Source organism: Mya arenaria, chromosome 9, assembly GCF_026914265.1.
Source record: "Mya arenaria isolate MELC-2E11 chromosome 9, ASM2691426v1".
NCBI lineage: Eukaryota > Metazoa > Mollusca > Bivalvia > Myida > Myidae > Mya > Mya arenaria.
In genome coordinates this window covers 38,173,203-38,199,456 of record NC_069130.1, presented here as the reverse complement: position 1 = coordinate 38,199,456, position 26,254 = coordinate 38,173,203, and the positions used below count along the sequence as shown (strand labels likewise).

Sequence of the window (26,254 nt, the reverse complement as noted above, 5' to 3'; positions counted from 1 at the left end):
TGACTATCGAACTTGATCAAGATATTATGGTCACAAACATGTGTTTAAAGTTTGGTGAGGATTGGACAAACGGTTTTCAAGAATTAGATCGGAAACAATCTTCGGGAATTTTTGGCAAAAAAGGGCCGTAACTCCTAAATGACTAAAGCGATTTCCATGACTATCGAACTTGATCAAGATATTATGGTCACAAACATGTGTTTAAAGTTTGGTGAGGATTGGACAAACGGTTTTCAAGAATTAGATCGGAAACAATCTTCGGGACGTACGTACGTACGTACGTACGGACAAGGGCAACCCTATATGCCGCCACTTTGTGGGGGCATAAAAAATAAAAAAGATGTAGGGGACGAATTTTAGTTGGGACGATCGGGATTGGGTACGAATGTTACATTCAGTCTGGCTGTTATTTAATGTCTTTTGTAAAGTTATGCTTAATATGTTGATGTATTAGAATAAAATGACACTAAAAATCACTGTCCTTGCTTAAAGAAACACTTACACAGCAATAGAACATTGATAAAATAACTCCGAAAATTGTTCCGACAAAATGGCGCTTTCGGCGAATTTTGACATGATCGTAGACGTGATAGGTAAACGGGACATAAAGCATCAAAATATTTTTGGGGGTTACAAAGGAATGTTCATCAAGAATATTTTACAAATACACTTTCAACACATTTACTGATAAATTGATTTAATTGATTGTGTTAGCGGCAGCTTTCCTATGTCTACAAATCGGCAGTGACCGTCTGCTTCAAATCAACAATATTTAAAAAAGCGAGTCTCGTCTGCACAATACAATTATTAATTATTTTGAAAGGTTTAATAGTGTTTGACAACATTTTTCACCATCTCTTCACATTTTCTATAACATTTTGCGAACTTTCATCTTTGAATGAACGAGTTCTCATTGTATATTCTGAATGGCTGACATTCAATAGCTCCGTCTCCTGGTGATGTTTCACTTATTGGCTCTTCCTTATTATCGGATTAGAAGATGGCCGTTTATGAATACACAGGTCGTCTGCTCATTACACACAATAAGCTCATAAATTATGACACGTACAAGGTATGTGGGAAGATGAAAGGGCAGTACGGCATATTTTAAGCAGTCAATGGTGCACAGCATATGAAAACGTCCGGTCTCATTAAAAGGGGCGTACAAGGCTATTTTAAGGAATTTTCAAAACGCCCGGGGTCAAATTCTGGGACTTTTTTGGCGATTTTCCGGACGTATAATACGTCTACGTCCGCTTATTGAAACCCCTGACATAAGTATAAACACATAAATGATAGTTAAAGGGGCTACGGACTATACTGCTTTTATGTCATAATTATCTACTTGATGTCAGTATTTAAAAGACTTTTTTGTATTTGTTCTCGTTCTGTTCCATGTTTTGTACTTCATACTGTGCATGTGGACTTTCAACATCAGTTAGGTTGATTGTATGTATATGTACTAACATAATATCAATCAACAGTCGATGTTTATTCGTGAACTACAAATGCACTTGGTTGTTTTATGTATAAAGTACTTATGGGTTAAAATGTCTGTGTGTGTGATATATCTAGCTTGTTAGTGTTTTGTAGTAAGGCAAATTTAAGGTGAAATTATTTGTGTATTTTTTTTAATGCATAATTCTTCATTTTGCTAAAATTGCTAATTGTTTAATATTGCAGTTGTTGTTGTTGTTTTTATGTATCAAAAGACATCTTGAAACTATTTCAAAAGTATTCTGCAATTTCAGTTTTAATCGCTTTTGTTTGGTTAAAGAAATTAGGTTCTTTTGGATTGTGATAATATGGATTGAGTCTGGACTATTGTTGTTTTTGCAATTGTTTAATCTCGTTTTGGCTTACTGTTTATTCAGTCATTTTAGCACATTTCTTTGTACGGTGCAGTGAGCCACCTGACACCTAGACATCAAAGTTTTTAGAGTAATTAACAAGTCTTACACTCTTTTCTTATTTGCATAATTATATTATAAGTTTTAATTGGCCATAGGGCCCTTTCCTTATTTGTTAAAGGTCTTTTAATTGGTTGAATTTAATATGTTCCCTCCTACCATTTTATCATTGGGGGAGGACATTTTTGTAAATAGGTACTTATAGAGAATTTTAGAAGAAAAGAAAAAGGACTTTTCTGGATTTTTGACTTTCAATTAGGAAACACCTGAATTCTTCTAAGTGGCATAACCGTAGCCACAGTGGCATAACCAGAGACTTCTAAATAGTCCAGCCACATATGAAGATTTCATATATCACTGTACATGAAACAAACCTTTACACTGAATTTACAATTGGATTAATGTTACTTGTTATTTGTTATCTCTGAGTTGAAAGGAACTTTATACACAAAATAAACGAACAGAAAACTTGAACAAGTCTCTGTGTTGAAACTACAGCAGCCAAACAGAATCACTCTAAAGCTGACCAACGGTGTCTGTTAGCAGGGACTAAGAGCGAGGAGGCACAGGGGCTCTACCGAGTTAATTCCCCAATTATTCGGAGTACTCCCTGTGACCGCGTTAGCGGGCTTGCGCCCAAGTCTTAGCGAAAGACTGCGCATCAGTATTGCACCCCCCCCCCCAAGGAACCCGACGCCAGTTCAGCCCTGTGACAGTTTTACCGGGAAGTTTAGCATGAAATCAAAAGGGGTATGTAGGCAGAGGCTCAATTACAACTTCCCAATTTATCGCGCAACATTTTTTTTTAAAAAGTGATAAATTTATGAGCATTAAACAATGCAAATTTAATCACTTAGTGTGTTGTTAGCTTTTTATTGCTGTTAACATGTGTATAATTTGCATAATTATAAGAAACCAATAATACGTATTGATACGTCATGCATTATTTCATGCTAAAAGTTGTGTTATTCTGTGCTTGAATATAAATTTAAAAAAGCACTATAGTCACTTAAGTGCTTTTTTAAATTTATTTTCAAGCACAGAATAACACAATTTTTAGCATAAAATAGTAGTGTGTTCTATTTTACAAAACAATTTGCAATAAGACTTGATCATTAATTAGTATAAAATGTGAACAATGACAATATTCCATTTGAGCCATTCTAAATGAATTTGTGATTAAAATGAATTTGGTAGAAATTCCCACATGTAAACACATTTAAACCAAAATAAAATTCATGCGAAACGCTAGAGATGCGGTTACACCGACATTCCGAAAAAGAAAGTAACTGTGATAAATTGCAACTTTGCCGTTTCGTTATAATATGTACCCATATTTCATAAAGTATTTCGTAATTGTTTGGTGAAAGAGATAATATTAATTATCTTTGCATTAATTAAGGTTTATATTTAGTTTAACATATAGATCAAGCACCATTTTGGCATTTATTTTTTGAAACTTTTGCGGGGTAAAAAAGCCTTCATGAATCTTCCTCATTTGAATGAATTAACACTGGCTTTCTTTATATGGAGAATGCATCTCTTATAGTTAAAAAAAGAAAAGGAAATGAAATACCAGTTTAAATAGTTTGAAATTTGCACATAAATGGCACAAAGATACAAAGCAGATAATGACAGATGATAGCCCAATCAAATCTAAGTAAGATTGGTATTCAATATACAACTTAGTTTAATGTCAATATTTATGTATAAATAAGAAATAAGTATATACCGGGTATTGGCATGAAAATATTATTAACACAAATTAAATCAAACATTGGTTAATCTTTGATGCTTATATGTGTTTCAGTTTCGTCAATTTATGAGATAATTTTCTGAGAAATGCTCATTTGTGAAACAGTTCAGTGCATTTCCCTGAAAGCACTGTTACAACAGGTAAATATACTTTATGAGTACTCTCTTAAAAGTATGAGTTGAGTTCATTTGTTTCGAGTAATTGACAAACCAGGATGGAAATTGAAAAATGTCATTTATTCACATTAAATGACGTATATCGTTACAAACGAACAATATGATCGAAACAAAGTTGGAGGTAAATAAAACGCCCTCCAATGAAACATATCAAATAATACAGAATGCATTATGTAAGACAAATGGTTAGATAACAGTATAGCAAATGTAAGATAACATTATAGCAAAAAAATAAAAAGAAAATAGAAAAAGAATATCAACACAAACAGGCATGGCGTTTAAGCGAAAATGGAAAGGACCTTATTAGGTATATTAAGTAAAACGCACTGGCCTATAGATTGGGTGAGGTAGGGTGGGATAAAAAAGCTTATGAAAATTCTGCGTAATTCAGGTTGGCATAAGTTATCTGTGAAATTATTGCGTTGTGTTATCCGCAAGATGAGATGGTTAAATAATACTATCAAAATTGTAAACTCGGTACTAATAATTTACTACGTAATGCGTTATTTCCCCTGAAAGTATCATAAATAAATTTATTTCTAAGGCAATAAATTAAATTTTATGAGTACTCTCTTAAAAGTATGAGTTGAGTTCATTTGTTTCGAGTAATTGACAAACCAGGATGGAAATTGAAAAATGTCATTTATTCACATTAAATGACGTATATCGTTACAAACGAACAATATACATGACCGAAACAAAGTTGGAGGTAAATAAAACGCCATTAAAACCCCCATACACTTGAACATTTAATGTTTCAATTTACTTCAACTGTTAACCTTTTGATATTAAGTAAAACATGCGGAACCTAGCCTGTATAGTCCGTAGCCCCTTCGTAACAAGTATAAATGCAAGATAAAAAAACTTCTGTTACTGTTTCTTTACATCTACTTTTGTTTCTGCAAGTTTGACTGTTAATAGCAATTTTTTAAGTTGGAGACGTAGTGCTAAAAGCACTTAAAATAATTTTCATGTCAAGAAATGACTGTTATTTTGCTGGTTGTTTCCATGTTTTGGAATAAAGTGTCATAAATTACATATTTCGTTGAGGTAAATGTTCAAGGGATAATAGGGCCTGGGGACGATCAGTTGGTTAAAGATAATACTTTTGCTGTATAATGCAAACATATAATTATGTTTCTAGAATGATTACTGTGTTTGTATAGTCCGTAGCCCCTCTGTAGCCTAAATTTGTGATTCAAGCTTTTAAAAAAAGAAGAAGTGTAAGTCATTCAAGACTTTGTATGCTAACAAAAGACACCTATATGTTTGATCTAAAAGGAAATTTGATTATATTGAGCTGTTATCTAAATGATTCTGCTAAATATAAGTGTGACTTCTTTTCTGCTTTTGATGGTTCTTGCAATCCTAAACATATAAATATTTTCATTTGATTCAGAATCAAATTTTTGGCTCAAATGTTTAATGTTTACACATTACCAGTACTTTATGAGCAATAAAGAAGGTAGGAAGGTTGCATCTACTTTCCAAACAAAACATGTAATGCTTCAATATGTATAGTCCGTAGGCCTACACGTCTACTTGTATATATATATATATCAGTCTGTAACTTTTTTATCAGGTCTGCTACAAAAGAACAGTTTTAGAACATAATGCTTGAGGCATTAATCTTGCAAACTCATATTGAATGTTAACGATTCGAACCACTTTATAAATTGACCTTTGTGCAGCACAAGTGTCCACTTTATCTTGGCTAAGCCGTAAAGTCTGGTGATCGAATTAGGTGCACGGTCAAAACGGGGGCCCCACCTACACTAAAGTCCGGTGATCAAATTAAGTGCAAGGTCAAATAGGGACCCAACCTATACTAAAGTCCGGTGAACTAATTAAGTGCAAGGTCAAATAGGGAACCCACCTACACTAAAGTCCGGTGATCTAACTAGGTACATGGTCAATTAGGGATTCCCACCTATACTAAAGTCCGGTGATCTAATAAGGTGCAAGATCAAATAGGGACCTTACTTATACTAAAGTCCGGTGATCTAATTAGGTGCACGGTCAAAACGGGGGCCCCACCTACACTAAAGTCCGGTGATCAAATTAAGTGCAAAGTCAAATACGGACCCCACCTACACTAAAGTCCGGTGAACTAATTAAGTGCAAAGTCAAATAGGGACCCCACCTACACTAAAATTGGGTGAACTAATTAGGTGCACGGTCAAAAAGGGGCCCCACCTACACTTAAGTCCGGTGATCTAATTAGGTACATGATCAAATAGGGGCCACATCTACACTAAAGTCAGGTGATCTTATAAGAAGCAGTTGTCAAATAGGTACCCCCACATACACTAAAGTCTGGTGATCTAATTAGGTGCACGGTCAAAAAGGGGCCCCGACATACACTAACATCCAGTGATCTAATTAGGTACAATGTCACATAGGTACCCCCACCTACACTAAAGTCCGGTGATGTAATTAGGTGCACGGTCAAAATGGGGCCCCATCTACACTAAAGTCCGGTGATCTAATTAGGTGCACGGTCAAAAAGGGGCCCCACCTACACTATAGTCCGGTGATCTAATTAGGTACATGGTCAAATAGGGACCCCACCTACACTAAAGTCCGGTGATCTAATTAAGTGCAGTTCTCAAATAGGGACCACCACCGACACTCAAGTCCGGTGATCTAATTAGGTGAAAGGTCAAATAGGGACCCCACCAATACTAAAGTCAAGTAATCAATTTAGATGCAATGTCAAATAGGGACCCCATCTACACTAAAGTCCGGTGATCTAATTAGATACAAGATGAAATAGGGGCCCCCACCTACACTGAAGTCCGGTGATCTAATTAGGTACATGGTCAAATAGGGACCCCACCTACACTAAAGTCCGGGATTCTAATCAGGTGCAAGGTCAAATAGGTGCCCCACCTACACTTAAGTCCGGTGAACTAATTAGGTGGAAGGTCAAATAGGGGCCCCACCTACACTGAAGTCCGGTGATCTAATTAAATGCATGGTCAAATAGGGACCCGACCTACACTAAAGTCTGTTGATCTATTTAGATGGAAGGTCAAATAGGGACCCCAACCAACACTAAAGTCCGGTGATCTAATTAGGTGCAAGGTTAACAAGAGCTGTCTATAGACAGCGCGCTCGACTATTCCGCCGCTTTTCAATGTAATGATTGAAACGTTTAGGCGAAACATGAAGGATCACTGGTAGATAAGATTTCAATGCAATACATGGTGTGCTGAGATATCAACATAAATGTGGTTCCATGCAAAATTTTAAAAAGAATTTCTAAGTCTAATAATAAAGGGCCATTATTTACAAAGCAAGACCTTAACCAGAATTTCTAAGTCGCATAATAAAGGGGCAAAAATTATATATTATAAAAGATAGAGTTATCTTACTTGATTAAATAAGAAGGTACAATAGATGGGAGCCTGTGTGTAAAGTTTCAATGCAATACATGATGTATTCGCTGAGGTATTGACTTAAAAGTGGTTACATGCAAAACCTTAACCAGAATTTCTATGTCAAATAAAAAAGGGCCAGTATTTTAATTTAATGCAGACTGGAGTTATCTTACTTGGTTTTTTAAGTAGATTGGATGGTTGAGTACCATTGTATAAAGTCTCAATGCAATCCATCAAGTAATTGCTGAGATATTAAACTATGTGTGCTTACATGCAAAACCTTAACCAGAATTTCTAAGCCAAATAATAAAGGCCCATAATTTGCATTATATTCAAAAAATTGTTACTGGGAATACATATCTAATGTTTCAATGCAATACATGATATATTTGCTGAGATATTGACTTAAATGTGGTTACATGCAAAACCTTAACCAGTATTTCTAAGTTGATTAATAAAGGGCAATTATTTTGCATTAAATGCAAACTAGAGTTATATAACTTGGTTAATTATGTAGGTTAGATGGTTGAGTACCATTGTATCAAGTATCAATGCAATACCTCAAGTAGTTGCTGAGATATTAACCTATGTGTGCTTACACGCAAAACCTTAACCAGAATTTCTAAGTCGAATAATAAAGGCCTATTATTTGCATTATATTAAAATAAATAGTTATATAACTTCATTAATTTAGTATGTAAGATAGTTGGGAATACATATATCCAAAGTTTCAATGCAATAACTGATGTATTTACTGAGATAATGACTTAAAGGTATTTACATGCAAAACCTTAACCAAGGTGTGACGCAACGCCGACGCCACCGCCGACGCCAGGGTAAGTAGTATAGCTCTTCTAATAGTCGAGCTTAAAACGGGCCCCAAAGAACACTTTAGTCCGGTAATCTAATTATGTGCAACATCAAATAGGGACGCCAACTTACATTAAAGTATGTTGATCTTATTAAGTGCAAGGTAAAATAAGGACCCTCATCTGCACTAAAGTCTGCTAATCTCATTAGGTGCAAGGTCAAATAGGGACCCCTACCTACTCTTAAGTCTGGTGATCTAATTAGGTGGATCAAATCGGGCCCCGACCTACACTAAAGTAATAGGCCCCCGACCTACATTCAAGTCTGTTGAACTAATTAAGTGGAAGGTCAAATAGGGACCCCACCTTAACTAAAGTCTGGTGATCTAATTAAGTACACGGTCAAATAAAGACCCCACCTACACTAAAGTCCAGTGGTCTGATTAAGAAGAAGGTCATGAAGGGACCCCCCTCGCCTACAGTAAAGTCTGTTGATATAATTAAGTACAAGGTTGAATAGGGGCCCCCACCTACACTTAAGTCCGTTGATCTAATTAGGTGCAAGGTCAAATAGGGAACCCCACCTACATGTACACTAAAGTCCATTGATCTAATTAGGTGGATGGTCAAATAGGGGCCCCCACCTATTCTAAAGTCCGGTGATCTGATTAGTTGCGAGGTCAAACCATACCTTTCTAAATTGTATTCAATAAACTCATACCTGAACCACATAAAAGGTATTCCACACAATATAATTCGCAGACAAATATCTTTGCACGAGTTTATCGAATCTGATACAAAAAAGTACACGTGCAATCATACCTTCAATCAGTTGATTCTCAGGTTGGTATACTAGTTTCCTTATGTCCTCTAGGATATAAGTTCATACCGTTGAAGCACTTTTTCGCTTTTTTGAGCTTAGGGTATGCTAGTTCAATTGTGTCAAACATGATAAGTCATACTCGGGTGTGCACATGCGCAGAAGTTGGCAGTCAAGTTCAAAAGTCGTCTGCGAGGTTTCACCATACATAATATTTTTTTTTATTTTTCTTCTCAATATATTCATACCTGAACTACACAAAAAATAGTGCACACGTTATAATTCAAAAGTGCCCTTCCAACAAGTTAATATGTATTTCTACACGCGTCGAACAAATTTGATACAAAAAGTAATCTTTTACTCATACCATTTCTCGTTCCTGTTCTGTGGCGTGTTGTGCCTTACATTGGTATGCTAGTTCAGCTGTGTTCCCTATCATGTAAAGTCATACCTCTTTAATCTGTTCCACAGAATGTGGTGCCCTAATTCGGTATGCTAGTTCAGTTGTGTTCTCTATCATGTAAAGTCATACCTGTTTAATCTGTTCCACGGCATGTCGTACCTAGGGTCGGTATGCTAGTTCAATTGTGGCCTTATCATGGAAAGCCATACCTGTTTAATCTGTTTCGCGGCTTGTTGTGCCTTTGGCCAGTATGCTAGTTCAATTGGCCAGTATGCTAGTTCAATTTTGCCATCTCTCTTGTAAAGTCATACCTGTATAATCTGTTTAGTCCGCTAAAATGTAAATTTGTACCTTCTTAAGCTGTTCCACAGCGTGTAGAGCCTCAGGTCGGTTTGCTAGTTCAGTCTTATCCTCCAGCAGGGTGCGTAGCTTGACCAGGAAGTCCACTAGTTCTCTGTCCTTGACCCTCTGGTCACCGGAATGGCGTATGCGTCGACCAATGTCCCGAACCTTAAATGTAATGTTTGAAATAAGTATTGTCTAACATAGCGTGTAGTTGTGGTGAAGATGGCACAAATTGAAATGCATACTATCATGCAATATGTAGTAACTATATATTCACTTTAAGACTTCTTGGTTGTTCGGATTAGAGTAAAGAATGTACAAAATAATCAGAGCAACTTCAAGTGAATACTGAAACATTCTACACTTATTATGAACATTCTTAAAAGCTGAATTCTCACAGATTGACTGTTTAGGCCACGTTTTTATGTTTTGTCTGGGAATTAGCCAATGTTTGCGTTAATGTCTGGAAACCAGTGATATAAGACTGCTGACAAATGATCTGATCTGGAGGTTTTTCTTATTATTTTGTTCGAAAATTGATGTTTAATGGCTAAAAATGTTAGTAACGCTTTTAGAAACAAGAGGCCCAAAAGGGCCTATGCTCTACTGGCATGGCTTTTGTGATCATATCAATCTACAGCATGTATGTATGGGTAAAAGGCAACAGACATATAGTTTATGTTTTGTGTTTGGGTTACCTGAAAACGTAGCACGTTCAACATCTGAGCCCAGAAAGTATTGTAAGCAGATTAGTTGCATGAACTATTTAATTTAATATGTGCCAAGTAAAAGTCATCTGACAAAAAAAAATGCTTTAAAAACTGTACTTATAGTAAAAATTTCTGTAGTTTTAAAAGTTAAACAAGACCTGTCACAGTATGTGACGAATGCCCCCGAATGTGACATTGACCTACGAACAAGGTCAGTACATGAAAAGTTGATCTTGCCTTTACGTGTCAAATATATATGGCACGGTTCGAATTTAGACTCGCATACTCGCAAAATGCGAGCGACATTTGGAAATTGCGAGTGACTTTTATTCAAGCTCGCAAAATTCTGCGAGTGGCTTTTTCTAGACCACAAAATGTTAAAAGGAAAGAAGAATAAACATGAACTTAATTTCGCTATGTAGTCGAGTGTAAACAGCCTATTAGTGGCATGTTTACACTACCGGTATAAAGAAGACAGTACGGAGTCACGCTCTAGTAGGTTTTCAAAAATAGAACAAATACGGAAAAGGCCGAGTTTTATCTCGAATCATTCCGGGATGCTCCGAGGCGTGCATAATACAAAGTAAATACGAATGACGTAATCACCTAGCTCAATCATTGGCTAAATTCAGCGCTTTTGCGCACTATATGTAAACCCCATCATCCTGTCAAAATGAATAGACTTCGTTGATCGATATATTTCATGGTCCAAAGTATCCACGCTACATTTACTGTTGCTTTTTTATTTTAAATTTATTATTTTATTGTTTTTAATACTTATAGACTTAATGAAATTTGTAGCGTGCTTGTCGAATGGGAATTAAATTACCCGATGGCGAGGGTAAATATACAAAGTGAACAATGTCAAATTATTGGACAGCTTTGTTATCAAAAAGCTGCCAGCATCAGACGAGTCTTTCCATACCCCCCAAATAGAATAAGCCATCAACAAGTTCTAGTAGTCGAGTCACTCAAGATTGATACTTTTTAATATTCATAATATGTCTTAGGTGTTAATTTTTACTTTAATTATACAATATTATAAGGGAATAAAGCAAATAATAAAATTGCAAGTTGATTTGACATTTTGCGAGTTGCCTCAAAATGCACTCGCAAAATTTTGCGAGTGCTCCTCAAAGTTAAATTCGAACCCTGAATGGCAAGTTATTTTAAATTGCCTCTGAACATAAAAAAATACCACCCATACTTGACAACCTACACTGTTATGTCCTTATATTCAGAATTCCCTTGTGAATAAACACTTAGTGTATCTTTCACCTTAGAGGTAGGAACACGGGTCTTGCACGCGACACGTCGTCTTCGTATGTGGAACACATGTAGCAAGTTATTTTAAAATCTGTCCATACTAGAGAAAGTTACAGCCCGGACACGACAACCTATACCCTATGTCCTTGTATGCAGCACTCCATTGTGAATAAACACTAAGAGTGACCTTGACCTTTGAGGTAGGGACACGGGTCTTGCACGCCACACGTCGTCTTGGTATGTGGAACACATGTGGCAAGTTATTTTAAAATCTGTCCATACAAGGGAAAGTTACAGCCCGGACACGACAACTTATACTCTATGTCCTTATATATGCAGCACTCCATTGTGAATAAACACTATGTGTGACCTTGACCTTTGAGGCAGGGACACAGGTCTTGCACACGACACGTCGTCTTGGTATGTGGAACACATGTGGCAAGTTATTTTAAAATCTGTCCATACAAGAGAAAGTTACAGCCCGGACACGACAACCTATACTCTATGTCCTTATATGCAGCACTCCATTGTGAATAAACACTAAGTGTGACCTTGACTTTTAAAGTAGGGACACGGGTCTTGCACGCGACACGTCGTCTTGGTATGTGGAACACATGTGGCAAGTTATTTTAAAATCTGTCCATACAAGGGAAAGTTACAGCCCGGACATGACAACCTATACTCTATGTCCTTATATGCAGCACTCCATTGTAAATAAACACCAAGTGTGACCTTGACCTTTGAGGTAGGGACACGAGTCTTGCACGCCACACGTCGTCTTGGTATGTGGAACACATGTGGCAAGTTATTTTAAAATCTGTCCATACAAGGGAAAGTTACAGAGCCGGACGGACGGACGGACGGACGGACGGACCGTGCGATTTTAATATGCCCACCTTCGGGGGCATAAAAAAGTTGGTCAAAAGGTCAAAGTCAAGGGCATCCTAGGAAAACATTGATCAATTTGAACAAACATTCACAATCAATTGTGCTGAGATGGATGCACGAACACACAAAAAGATTTTCAAACCTTTCCAGATTTATGTTTACCAAACCTGTGAACCCTGGGTGTGGCCAGTAATGACACCAGGTGCATCACTTAAACATTCACAACCAATTTTGTTAAGATGAATGCGCAAACTACAGAACTTAAAGCTAAAAAATGGCCTTTGGGCTTTCAACAAGAACAAGGCAGAGTAATTCACAAAATCAACTGCAGAAGCAAAAAGCAAATTGTCTCTCAAAATCCTAGACTTGCAAATTGTCTCCCTTAACTCTTGACTTAAATTTACATGTACATGTAAACTTGGCTAAAAATAGAATTCGCTCATGCAGACCTGGCTAAAAATAGAAAGCATTTCTTGAAACCTTACATGGCCCATAATCTAGGCATTTATGGGCGGATCTGGCTGGTTTTCGAAAGGAACCGAGCTCTAATGGATATCTAGATACTGTACAAGTTTCATCGAGATACAATCAAAACTGAAGACAGTATCGTGTTCACAACCAATTGTTTACAGACGCACGAACGCACGACCGCACGGATGCACATACTACGTACACATTACCATCGCATAAGCTCTTCTGGCCTTTGGCCAGTAGAGCTAAAAACGAGTTTTTTTTGCTGTTTTTTAGTGAATTATCTTATATATATGACCGAACTAAATGTATTGAATAAGCTGATTCTGGGACAAAAAAAAAGAAAAAAAGTCAAAACTGTCAATCTGTGAGAGTGCAGCTTTAAAAAGTCATCGAAATCGCATAATATGATTATAGTATGATTCATATGTTTACCTCTGTTAACAAATTTGCCTGTGTTGCAACGATAAACGACAGCTTGTTCTGGAAATCCTCGCAATTCATCATGACGCTGATCACGCCGTTGAAGTCACTGTCTTTGATGGAGGACACGGTTTTGTAGCCATCAGGAGGAAAGAAACACTTGGCTATCTCCCAGGGAATGGTGCTCCATTTGTCTGCGTTCGTGTTCTTCCATGATGGTCCCGAAAACCTGTGATGTTGAACTATTTCATCACGGACGCCTTCACAAATCCCATTTGGACAAGGAACATACTGTTTTGAAGGGCCGTTATGAAATTTGCAGTTTTTTTTACTTGTGCATATCCCACGAGTAGGGCAATTCAACACGTTCTCGGTGAAACAATGCGCACATGTTGCCCCGAGTGGAAGACCCTTGGATGTTCTAACGTTGCTATAGATGTCCTGGTGAACGCATGTCAGCACCTCCTCCACAAAAATTTGTAAACCCTCCTGGGTGATCTTGAGGGCGAGGGCGGCCTTGATCCAGTTCTGGAACTCCTCTTCCCTCAACGAATCCCGATAAGAGGCCATTGTTTTGCCATTAGACTGTATTCAATAACTGGTAAAAGAAACAAGTCACTGAGTATAACTTACATTATAAAAGTCCCCTTCCGATTCTTATACAATTTACTAGCATAAATTAGAGCTGCACTCTAACAAATTTACTGTTTTTGGCAACTTATTTATTTTCTTGGAATGAGCGAATTTTTGCGTAAATATCTACAAACTAGTGATATAAGACTGCTGACAAAAGATCAGATCGCAGATGTTCATATTTCCGACAAAAATTGATGTTTTATGGCTAAAGAGTTACTAACGGTTTAAGAAAAACACATTTTTTTTTAACTAAACTATGAAAATCTGCGATCTGATTGTTGTAAGCATTCGTATATCACTAGTTTCCATTCATTTTGATATAAATTGGGACGTTCCAAGACATTTTTTTTTTTTAAGTTGTCAAAACGTTCAATCTGTGAGAGTGCATCTTTAAGAAAATGTTGAAATAGCCACCACATTTTTCACGACATAATTTTTTTTTTATTGGCCTGCTTAATATCCCTATTGCCCTCTATCTACATATTACATTACATGAACCAAGTTTTAATACTTCATTATACAGGGCAAAGATCCAGTTAAGAGATTGGTGTATTCACTGCTATAGCAGCAAAATGTATCATAGGTGCTATACACAGCAGCTTTTATAATTTTTGGATAACATTTTTGCTGTTATTATAGGACCCTTAGTGTAGTAAATTGATTCTTTATGTTGCCATGGCAACCAATAAAATAAAATGATGTGCATGATATTCGGACAGACATCCCCTACAGTGGAATCGGTAGGGGGTTAAAATTATTACATATTATACAGCATAAAAGTATTTAAGTAATAACCATTGTAATGGTTCACGGTTATTATATTTTCTACCAAAATAATCAATTTAATGCGATGCAGTCGCATAACTCTTTATTTTGGTAAATACATACTGACATAACCCTTAAAGCTGCACTCTCACAGATTTACCAATTTTACATTTTTTTTTTGTCTTGGAAATAGCATTTTTTGGCGTGAATATCTGCACACCAATGATATAAGATTGCTGACAAAAAATCGGATTGTAGATTTTTATATTTCCGCTTGAAAACTAATGTTTTATGGTTTAAACCATTACTTATGGTTTAAGAAAAATGCATAAAAAATCATTTTTTGAAATTAAATATAAAAATCTAAGATCTAATTTTTTGTCAACAATCTGTAAGAGTGCAGCTTTAAATCAGCTTATAGTATTCGAGATAATATTTTGTCTACTGGTTCAGCCCCTAAAACAGCTGACTGCTAATTTACTTAAGGGTCATTTTCAGATAAATGGAAATAATTATGTCCGTCACAAACCAATTAACAAATTCTCAATTTTACTAGAATTCCACTTGAATTAAATAAACAAGTATCTCATATAGTGGTATTTGACAATAAGAAGATAGTTTAGCAATATATAAGGGTTTTTTTGGCTACTAAAATAGAACACCCAAACGTGATGGGAGTTATGTTGACATTTGTTTTGGCTATACTTAAGCTTGACCCTTTCTATAATTTGTCCATGTACAACTTGATTCCATAGCCATTTTATTAATACTTTCATTTGAAATGAACAATACAATGCAAGAATTATTTCTCTAATCTTAGAATCATATTTCTTTTAAGTGACGGGCGTTACTTTTTTTTGTCTCCATCTTTTCTTGGTTTAATCTCTAATTATGGCTTTGCACAAGTTTTAACTAGAATAACATAAAAATGTAAATATCAAATTCATCACATTGAATTACCAGTAGAAAATATCACCTATTGGATGCAACTGTTTGTCTGAATAGTTTGGAAGTTATGTTTGACAGTTTGACAATTACAAGAAAGTGACGGTTGTTATGTTGACACTGACTGTTCATTATTATGTAAATTGAACAGCTTCAATTGATTATAAAGTCATATTCATTTGAAACTTTAGCCATAATTGCTTAGTACTGTTTTCCCAGATTTACTACATTTCCTCAGAATCATTCTAAGGTAAATTAGTACTGTTTATACTAAATGAAAAGCCCCTTTTAGACCGTTTTTTTATTGTTCCTAGTTATGTTTTGTTGAACATTTCTTGTTTTATTTCATCATTTACATTACATCAACCTTTTGCTTAAGCCCAGTGGTAGATCATTGTGGCGAGTTCAGAATTCCACAAGCGAAACACACTATTTTAAGGCCTGGTTCAAACTCAAGAAATTCAACAAATACTAGCTAGATAGATCTGGAAATTGCAGGCATGTAAATTGCCTCTTTCAGATCTATTCAAAAATTGTCTTTTAAGACATGCAGATGTCTCAACTGTGCCCTAACTGTGTGGATGAACCTTGTAAGCTTGAGTACTACTGCCATGATCTAATCACATTTAATAAATTTTGTTTAATTATAGTTTACAGTTTCTTTTGTGTTGACTCAAGTTAATGGTGTTTCTCTAACTGACGAGTCCTGGATACACTGTATGGGTCACAAACTATATTAGGACGAAACACACCTGACATGCAATCTTTCAAAAAAAACAAGTTATACAGTATTCCCAATTGTTTTAACAAAAACTATATGTTTTTACAAAAACTACATGTTTTAACAAAAACTACACATAAAACCGTTTAAAGTTTTAATAACCACGAACGAGTGGTTAGGCTGAAACTGATCGTCTGTTACAACACCAATTTAATGTGTCTAGAACACAAATCCGCATGTCAGGTGTGTCTTGGAGGTTATAATACTAAAATATTTACAAGATAAATACAGAGTCAAAGATAAATAGCCAACACTATTGAACAGAGTTGAAACTTTATTTTACACGAATTTATCATCAGGCATATATAGGTCAATTTAAGACTTGAAATGTCAGCTGAGTACTAGTTAGTGTCTAATAAGATACAAATTCAAGCTTGGCAACTTAATTCATGAATTTGTATCTTATTAGACACTAAAATGTTTAGTGTTAACCCGAATCTGTTGTTCAATCACAGATCGAGATTACGGTATAGCTATTGTTGTCATTGATCACCTATCAACTCCAAACTTAAATTTATATAGCTCTTGGGAAGGTGCGAACAAATGGGGGTGTGACATGCGCAGACATAATGAAATACTTAATAATTAATAGTCTATAAATGGTGACTTCATGAAATAAATCGCCCGAAAATTTGCAATTTCTCGATCCCTGATTGGACAACGGATTCGGGTAAACACGAATGATGTATCAAGTTGAAAAAGTCATACTTTGTTTTGTCAACATGCAGTTGAAAATTACTGGTGTTAGTCATTTGCATTTATTAAAGTTTGAGTTTATAGTAAAATCTTGATCCTGCTGCAGTGAGTGAGGGTGGTTCTAGACGTCTTGAGACATTTTGAAGATCAAGAAAAAATGTTTTTTTCCTCCAGAGACCAAAGGGCATCCCTAACTTTCTTGAAGTACTGGACCCATAAACCAACAGCTGGCATAGCTTCCATATCTGCAGGAGTCGCCACAACCTACAATGATAATACATACTATGACAAAATGCAAGATTCTTGAAACACATGTATATATACATTACTAAAAGTAGATAAGGAGACATACAATGTATATATTTAATGATATGGTTTACAATTTTCTATGAAGTTATCTATACCTTGTAATGTCCTTATCCACTTTTAGTAATGTACATATACAAAATACAGTCAATAAATAATGCCCGTATGTATTCAAGTAAATTTACAGTTCAATATGTCGTTAGTGTTGGTAAATTTATGTCTATATCACATAAATTATGATCAAATAACTTTAAACTAGCAATACATTTTTTAAAAGACATATTTGTTTCAAATAGTTCAGAATGTGATCGACCATAAAGTTTGAATCTAGACTACTTCAATGTGTCGGTCAAACGTAACTGTTGTATGGAAACTACTGTGTCAATACGTAACTGCCGTTATCATTACGTACATTTTCTTTCCTCCAGCTGAGACTCGTTTTCTAGAATTTAGTTCAATTAAGTAAGTTTCTGTTTAATATTGGTGTCCAGCTGCGATATTGCATCGAGTGTTTGAGCGTAGTACTAAACAATTCAAAATACGATCGCCAGTCACGCCTCCAAGATCATATTTAGTCCAAATAGTTACTCCCGTGTCATAAACAAGCATTAAAACGGCGTGGTTAAATGTTATGAACGCCTTTACTTATTGAATTTGTATTTTTATCGATCATAATGAAGTGCAAAAGATCGTCAATTACGTACATTGCGCATGCTTTTCGAAATCACATGAAACAAATTTTTGTTACGGCAGTAATTCTGAAAAACTTGTGGACCGACATTGAAAACTTACCATAGACTCCGCCATCATATCCAGGAAAAACAATGAGACACCACGTGTGAAGAAAATATCCTTGTTTACGTACACATGACGTAATAGCTCGCATATGCAGTTCTGCATATTTGATTAGGAATGGAAAATTCCACTACACATGGACGTAACGATATGGACAGATATACGACGCGTTATCGTGAAATGGTTTTTCTGAATGGAAATTTTCGGTAAAGTTAAAACATCGTGCCTTTTTCATGACATGTACATATCCTTTCACCCATCGATGAATATTGCGTGAATGAGACGTTGTTGAAAATGAAATTCAAGTTCACTTAAACTGGTAATTTTTTGGACAGACGCCATCACGCCCGTTTTACAATTTTTGAAGCTTGTCAAAATATATTATCTTACGATGATTATATAAAGAAAACACATATATATAGAGATAAAACATTTTATTTTCAATATAAATACAATAACTTCCATCAACAACACATACAATTACGCACGAGTAGGTTTTGACACAACCCTTTTTTCGCGTGACTTAAGGAGGGTTGAAATCATGGACATATTTTTTCAAATTTATAAAAAATATCAAATTTTGAAATTTAACAAACTTTAAGTTATCTGTCCTATGCACTTACTGTCAATTAGACCTAAATACTCATAATATTATAGCTTTATTGCAATACAGAACAAATATTTTAGTTCAAAAAGTGATGGACGTAATTCTTTCCATTTATCTGAAAATGACCCTTAAGTGAATGTACTGCATATTTTAAAAATACTGTCATCCCATTGGGCAAAAATACAATTTCGACCTCCAATCGCAGGTTCAATTAGTATATACGAATTTATTTTAGCTTGATTGTGACGAAAGTTAAGCTTATAGAATCACTCCCGGGTCCGTTTCCTGGGCAGAAACCAGTACTGTGTCCATTTTGAGAGGCCATGAAAAAGTACCCCTGGTGGGGATTGAACCCCTTGGGTGAGAGGCGGGCACCTAAACCACTAGACCATTCTCACCCTGATGGGGATCAAACCCACAGCCTCTTGGGTGAGAGGCGGACACCTATTTCACTAGACCACTCTCAACCCTCTCGTTATAAATACAATCTATGGAACCCATAGCATCATCACTCTGGTGAATGAGAATGATTGAATTGATGCTGATCCGTGGTCTAGTGGTACCGCACTTGACTATCAATCTATGGGTAGGAGGTTCCACTCCCATGCAGGCCTACAGCCTATAATATATAGTAGTATCAGGTATCAGCAGATAAGGTAAATGAAATTATGCTTCATTCACTTTTTTTTCAGTACATGTGTAGATGCATTGTTATAGTACAGTATTATTCATTGTATTTATAGTTAGTTATCCTTCTTAACCCCGATTTATATGTTTGTTGTATAACATTTACGTAAAGTTTTATTCTATAAGACTGTATGTTTCTTTGTATATGTTCTGATTATCATGAGTCATGTTTCTTCATATCGGAGGAAATAAAGAATCCCTCTTTACTTATCTACATGACATGTTAGAATAATTAATGAGATTGTGGTAAAAATAAGGTACAGTACAGCCTTTTAGCTCACAGAGTCACTGTTAATATCTAAATAATCCAGGGCTTTCTCTGGCCATTTTGGGAAAAAGACCCTGGACATTTTGGGAAATTTTGCGTCGTGAAAATACCGAAATTGGGAAATTTTACAGTTAAAAGAAAAAGCTGTGTAGTCTCCTGAGAATTAGGAAATGATTTAATATTAGTTTATTTTCCCTTTAAAGGACCCAAAATTGCTGAAATATCAATCCTTGGGTTGTAAATATCTATTGCAATAAATCATGACAGATAATATTTCATACTGATCCTGAATGTGATGAAAATCAATGATTTCCGAGATCTATTATCAAAAAAACTTTACATGACATGACTTATTAGGATGTTGCAAATGAACCAATACTGGCTAAGGTCACAAATCCAAACACTTTTTGAGGTTTTTCACAATTATTTCGGAGAGTTTTTGTTGTAGCAAGTAGTGATGGGCCGATGATCGATTATAATCGAAAATTGATCGGAAAGCTTCAAAACAGGCGATAATCGATTGTAAATTATCATAATCGATTATCGCGGAATATCAAACAAATTTATCAAGGGAGGTTCCTCAGTATTCATTTACGATTTTTTATCTTGCCGACATTTCTGCTCATTTTTCTTTGGGTACAATTCGTAAGAATGGCAGACGACAATGATATGCTGTACAATTGGTGGGTGGAAAAGCAAAATCCAAAGTCAGGCTCTTTTTTGCATTTAGAAAAATCAAACCAGGACCTCCAACCAAAGAAAACCTTGACATAAGCAAGGCGTATTGTTGCCTTTGCAAAAAGGCTTACGCAAAAAAGGTATACAGTAACTAGATCACAGGTGATGAGCAAGAAGAGATGTAGAATGAACCCATATGATATCTCATTGACCAGACAATATTTCTAAACAAACATTTACTGGTAGATTCATACTGGTGACTTTGAAATTTCTGATGTATACATTTCAGTTTATAATGTTTTTTCTTTTTAACTTAAATATATATTTTTTCTGTTTTATGTTTGTTAGTTTCCTGAAAAATAAAAATGTAAGTTCTATTCTTTGGTTTATACATTAAATTCAGCTTACAGAGACGAAGTGATACCCATTACCTTCAAGTATGTCACTAGCAACCACTGCTCTATAATATCCGATTTTAACCGATGTCTAATCGGTTGATGGTCTCCGATTGTAACCGATAATCGATTGTAAAATTCAACCGATTGCCCATCACTAGTAGCAAGTTAAAATTGCGTATGCAACATTTTTGGTTAATGTGACAACATCTGTCAAAGTACAGATTCATGATCTCATCAATTTTATGTCAAAAATCGTTAATTTTATAGGCAGTAAATCAACTTTAAATTTATGCTATGGAGGGCACAAATACCGAACACTTGAAAAGCGAAAACACATGGTCATACAATTATAATTAATAAGTATGCTATATATATTAAATAAACACTTAGCTGCAAAGTTATTTATAGTTTCCGATGTTTTTCAAAACATGAAATTCAAATGTAAGCGTGATTTCTATTTATAAATATCATAAATGTAGGTCAACATAACTGCAAAACCTAGATGCGCGTGCGCCCTCTGACGTCATTCCCCCGTGTGCTACATTTTGATCTTTAAGGTATAAACATTGAATGGCATTTTTTTAGAAAAATACTCAACAAAACAAGATGAAACTTCGCAAATGTGACCAAGGCAAGCCTTTGTATTGATATAGATCATTGAATAATCGATCACGGTAAACAAACGTGTGTTTTAGCTGGTGTTCGGGATTTGTGCCCTGTTCGGAAATGTACCGTCAACCAGTACAGATAAAAAGACTTTCTAAAAAAAAAAATTTTTTTTTTTTATTGGTGTTTTTTTCTGAAGATTGGGAAAAATTTCTTATATTTTGCTTTGGGAATGGGTCTGATAGTTGGACCCGTGGATACCATAGAAAAAGCCCTGTAATCATACACCAAATTGATGATTATGTGTTACTTAGTAATACTATGATTCACAGCCTATAAATAAGTATGCGCTGGGATACCAAGATGATTTTTCACAAAGCTTATGCACCAGTCAATTGTAACCACGGCCTCCACAGGTCCGGGGAATAGCGAGGACTGTGACTTTGGTCCAGCCAACCCCAGCTAAATTCCCCGCTCTGCGAGGACGAACAGATGGTAAATTCTCCGCCAAATGCCCCCGCACATCAGAGACGCTAGGTAAGGCCAATTCCCCACTATATTTAAAGCGATGACAAAACCACCGCATTCACCCGGCACTGCGGGGCCACCTGAAAGGACAAAAACACGGCCCATTTCCCTGGTATACCCCCGGACCTGGGGGGCCGTGGTTACAATTGACTGGTGAATTAATAATAGAAAGGCTGGTTTCCTACTATAAAAACAATAAAACATAAATTGAACCAAAATGCAATACTTTTGTCATAGAGAATGACAATTCATATGTATAACTACATGTATGATAAACAAGTCTAATTTCATCTATTCATGACATTTGTGCAAGTTCCGTTATGGATGAATGAGTACAGTAGAATCTATGCGATATAATCAGAACGTATTTTGTTAATTCTAAGCCTTTTTCCCTTTAATAACTTATCTATTATTTTCCCCCTCTTTAACCAGTATGTATATATACATATGTAATTGTTTATTTGGAGGTCTTAATGGGATAATGACTTTCAAGGTTTGAGCAGTATACGTACACGTAAAACGAAAGCAGTTAGAAGCGTAATAAACAGGTCTAACAGGACCATGAAATTATACGTGAAATGAAACATGATTTTCAAATATTAAACTCAATTAATATGGTTTTGCATTTCCTAAATGTCTCTGATTACACACATAATGTGATGCTGATTTGAAAAGTTGTTGAATTGTGTTAAAAAAATCAAAACTCACATTCACGGCCGCCATTAAAGCAAATACCTGACGAACATTTAACGGAACCTGGTCAAATAGTCCCCAAGTCAAATAGCCCCCATTTTGGTCAAATAGCCCCCACACTTTTGGTCAAATAGACCCCACTTGGAAAAAAGCTTAATAACTGACTTCAAATAATTTAGTTTGCACACCTTCTCTTTGATATTTTTAATAACAATTTAGATTTAGTTTAAAATGATTGATTGTTAGCAAAGCTTTCATTGTGGAAATTTGTTCATGAATGTGGTGCTGGATGACAATTTTTAAAGTATATATTGGATTATTCATGTTTGTTAAGTCGTATTGACAATTTTCTAAGTGTATATTGGATTTTTTATTTCTATTAAGTCATATTTATTAATTGTGAGTGTTTGGTTGCAAAATGGACTTTCCTTGTGTAGATTGTGAGAAGGAGGTGGGGACTAGGCAGCATGGAGTGGAATGCAAGTAGTGCGAGAGATGGCACCAATGTTACAATATATACTGTGTTTCATGGCGATCAGTATGCATTTGTTAGTTGCTGTACACCTCTCTTAGCCTGTAGCATAATACAATGTAAATAGTCACATATTGATACATTATTATTTTTTGTCTTTGAACGAGCCGATTTTTGCGAAAATCCAATGAAACCAGTTAAATAAGACTGCTGACAAAAAAATAGATCGCAGATTTTTTATATTTAAGTTCAAAAATAAATGTTTTATGCATTTTTCTTAAACCGTTAGTAACGGTTTAAGCCATAAAACATTGATTTTCGAACGGAAATATGCAAATCTGCGGTCAGCAATCTTTTGTCATTGGTTTGCAGATATTTACGAAGAAAAAATCTTTTTCATAGACAAAAAATAAAAAAAGTTGTAAAAACGGTAAATCTGTGAGAATGCAGCTTTAAAAAGAACATGGTGCAATAATTTTAAAAGAATACATAAAAACAAATTAAAACTGTTCCATATTTAGGTATTCCAAGGACGAAAATGGCAGTCCTTGATTGTGCGGTTAATAAAGTACTTTCATGCAGATTGGTAGTATCTTGAAAAAATGCCATTTATATCAACCAGTTGGTCTTGAATTCTAGTATGCTGATGGAAAATGTTGTAGCTGTGGTGCAAGTCTAACTAAAATTATTTAAAAAATAGTGCCGAAAGTGTTCCTATTTAGGTACTCATCCAACACATCTAATGGTTTCAAACAAGAATTATACATAGGATTTTAGCTATACTCACACTCTGTTTGTCTGAAGAAAACTTTGATTCATAGATGTGAATAAAATGTAGATTTGATGTACTAATATATTATTTATAAGTAATATTTTAAAACGTTTGATATTCTTACTTGGTAAAATTGTCAGATTTATTAGTATACAAATAACGTTAATTGCACTTCATTTTGAAAAAAAAAATAAAGGTTTAAAAATGTTTTGGAATAAAATAAGTATGCATTCATATAAAAAAATAAAAAAGTGGGGGCGTTTTGGGGGGGGGGGCTATTTGACCAATTTTAAAATGTGAGTGAGGGCTATTTGACTTGGGGTCTATTTGACTTGGGGGCAATTTGACTAGGAAGCCCATGGCCTAGCTGCTTATGCGTCATCAGCTTGCGCACGCATCCAGATTGAAATCGATGCATTTGTAATTTATTTCGGTATGACTAAAATACGAAAATAGCTTTTTTGACTTTAATAAAAATAAAGTTATTTTCGCGAAAATAAGATTTTGAAAGAAATATCGATGAAATTAGAGTTAGTTTTGGCGAAAATAACATTTTTGACCAAAATATAGTAAGTTTTGGGCAAAAATGAAGTTATTTTCGCGAAAATAAGATTTTGAAAGAAATATGAACATACGTAAGTTAGTTTTAGGCGAAAATAACATTTTTGACCAAAATATAGTAAGTTTTTGGCAAAAATAATGTTTTTTTCGCGAAAATAAGGTTCTGATATAAATATGAAAATAGGGTTAGTTTTGGCGAAAATAACATTTTTTGACAATAATGTATATAGTTTTGACTAAAATAAAGTTATTTTTGCGAAAATCAGATTTTGATAAAAATCTGAAAGTAGGGTTAGTTTTGGTGAAAATAACATTTTTGACAATTATGTGGTTAGTTTTTGAATAATATATATAAGTTCTTTTTGCAAAAATAAGATTTTTAAAAAATGGGAAAAATACCTTATTCTGTTGCCGTAAATGACAATTTTTTATCCAAAATATTAAAAAAACTTTTATTTGGTCTACACAACACATATGACTGGAGCATTAGTGTTTCGAAACAATTGTGTTTTTAAGAAAAATGAACAATGATTATTGATAGTATTTTGACATGTTATTTTTATATAACTATATGCTTAAGTCAAAAATAAATTTTCTGTTCTGTTCTGTTCAGTTTTCTGTTGATCACACCTCCTTCCGAAATGTGCAACACCAAAGCGGTTATACCGTAATTCACCTAAGAGTTCGGACACTCTAAATATTCGGACACCCATAATTATTTTCCAAAATAATTTATTCTACGTACCTAATTTTCGGACACCCAAAGGACATCAATCATAACTTTCACAGTTACCAAGTTTCACAGACTAAGATTACTGATTTTTATCTTTACAATGCCTGGCTAGATTACCTAACCGTATACACCACTGTGACAAGTTAATTAGTTACTACCCATCCTAAACGATTTATTGCCTGTTGAAAAGAAAGTGTGATATATTTATTGTAGGATTAAAGAAACAACAAGGGATTAAGAAAACATAGACATGACATGTTTGTAAAACGATCTGCCAATAAACTTTCAAACTTGTACCTCACTAATAGACTGTAAGAATCAATAATCGTACAGTTATACATTAATCCTGCATAGCAATGTCCATGCTCTCCACGCGATCCTCGTGGGTATAACTGTAAGTTATGTGACGTCACACAGTGTGACTCTTTGATCTGAAGCCGATAGAATGTGTTTATTCAGTTCAATGCATGTATAAAATGGTGTTTTAATTAACTTGATGAAGGATTTACACTTATAGGCGTAATAAATAAGTTTATGACCATTGATTACTACTGAAAATTAATAAGTGGTAAAATGCAAACATGAAGAAAAAATGCAGGTTAAACAAACATGTAAATAAAATGTAAAAATGGTAATTTTCTATGTATTCGGACAGCGAAAAAAATAATTAATTTAAGGTGTCCGAACTCTTAGGTGAATTACGGTACACACTTGTTTGTCATTAAGCGGATTAAGTTAATGACAATGACCCATAATTATAGACCGTTATTGCTTATAACCGATTTTGCTAATTCATGTTATCTTTGAAACCGTATTATATATATATATATATATATATATATATATATATATATATATATATATATATATATATATATATATATATATATATATATATATATATATATATATAACTCTACAAACAGCACAAGGAATATATATATATATATATATATATATATATATA

The 26,254-nt window shown here is 34.8% G+C and overlaps 1 protein-coding gene across 1 annotated transcript in view; it reads right to left on the bottom strand.

Moving 5' to 3' along the window:
• The window catches only part of LOC128246699 (uncharacterized), a 58,368-nt gene extending 35,574 nt beyond the window's left edge, over positions 1–22,794 (bottom strand). Inside the window, exons 1-3 of the mRNA XM_052965050.1 lie at positions 22,765–22,794; positions 13,373–13,958; positions 9,609–9,767 (exon numbers count right to left, since the gene is read on the bottom strand). Coding sequence (XP_052821010.1) covers positions 9,609–9,767; positions 13,373–13,930 — 717 coding nt within the window. The 5' untranslated portion in view covers positions 13,931–13,958; positions 22,765–22,794. The remainder of the gene's footprint in view (positions 1–9,608; positions 9,768–13,372; positions 13,959–22,764) is intronic.
• Positions 22,795–26,254: the final 3,460 nt, after the last annotated feature.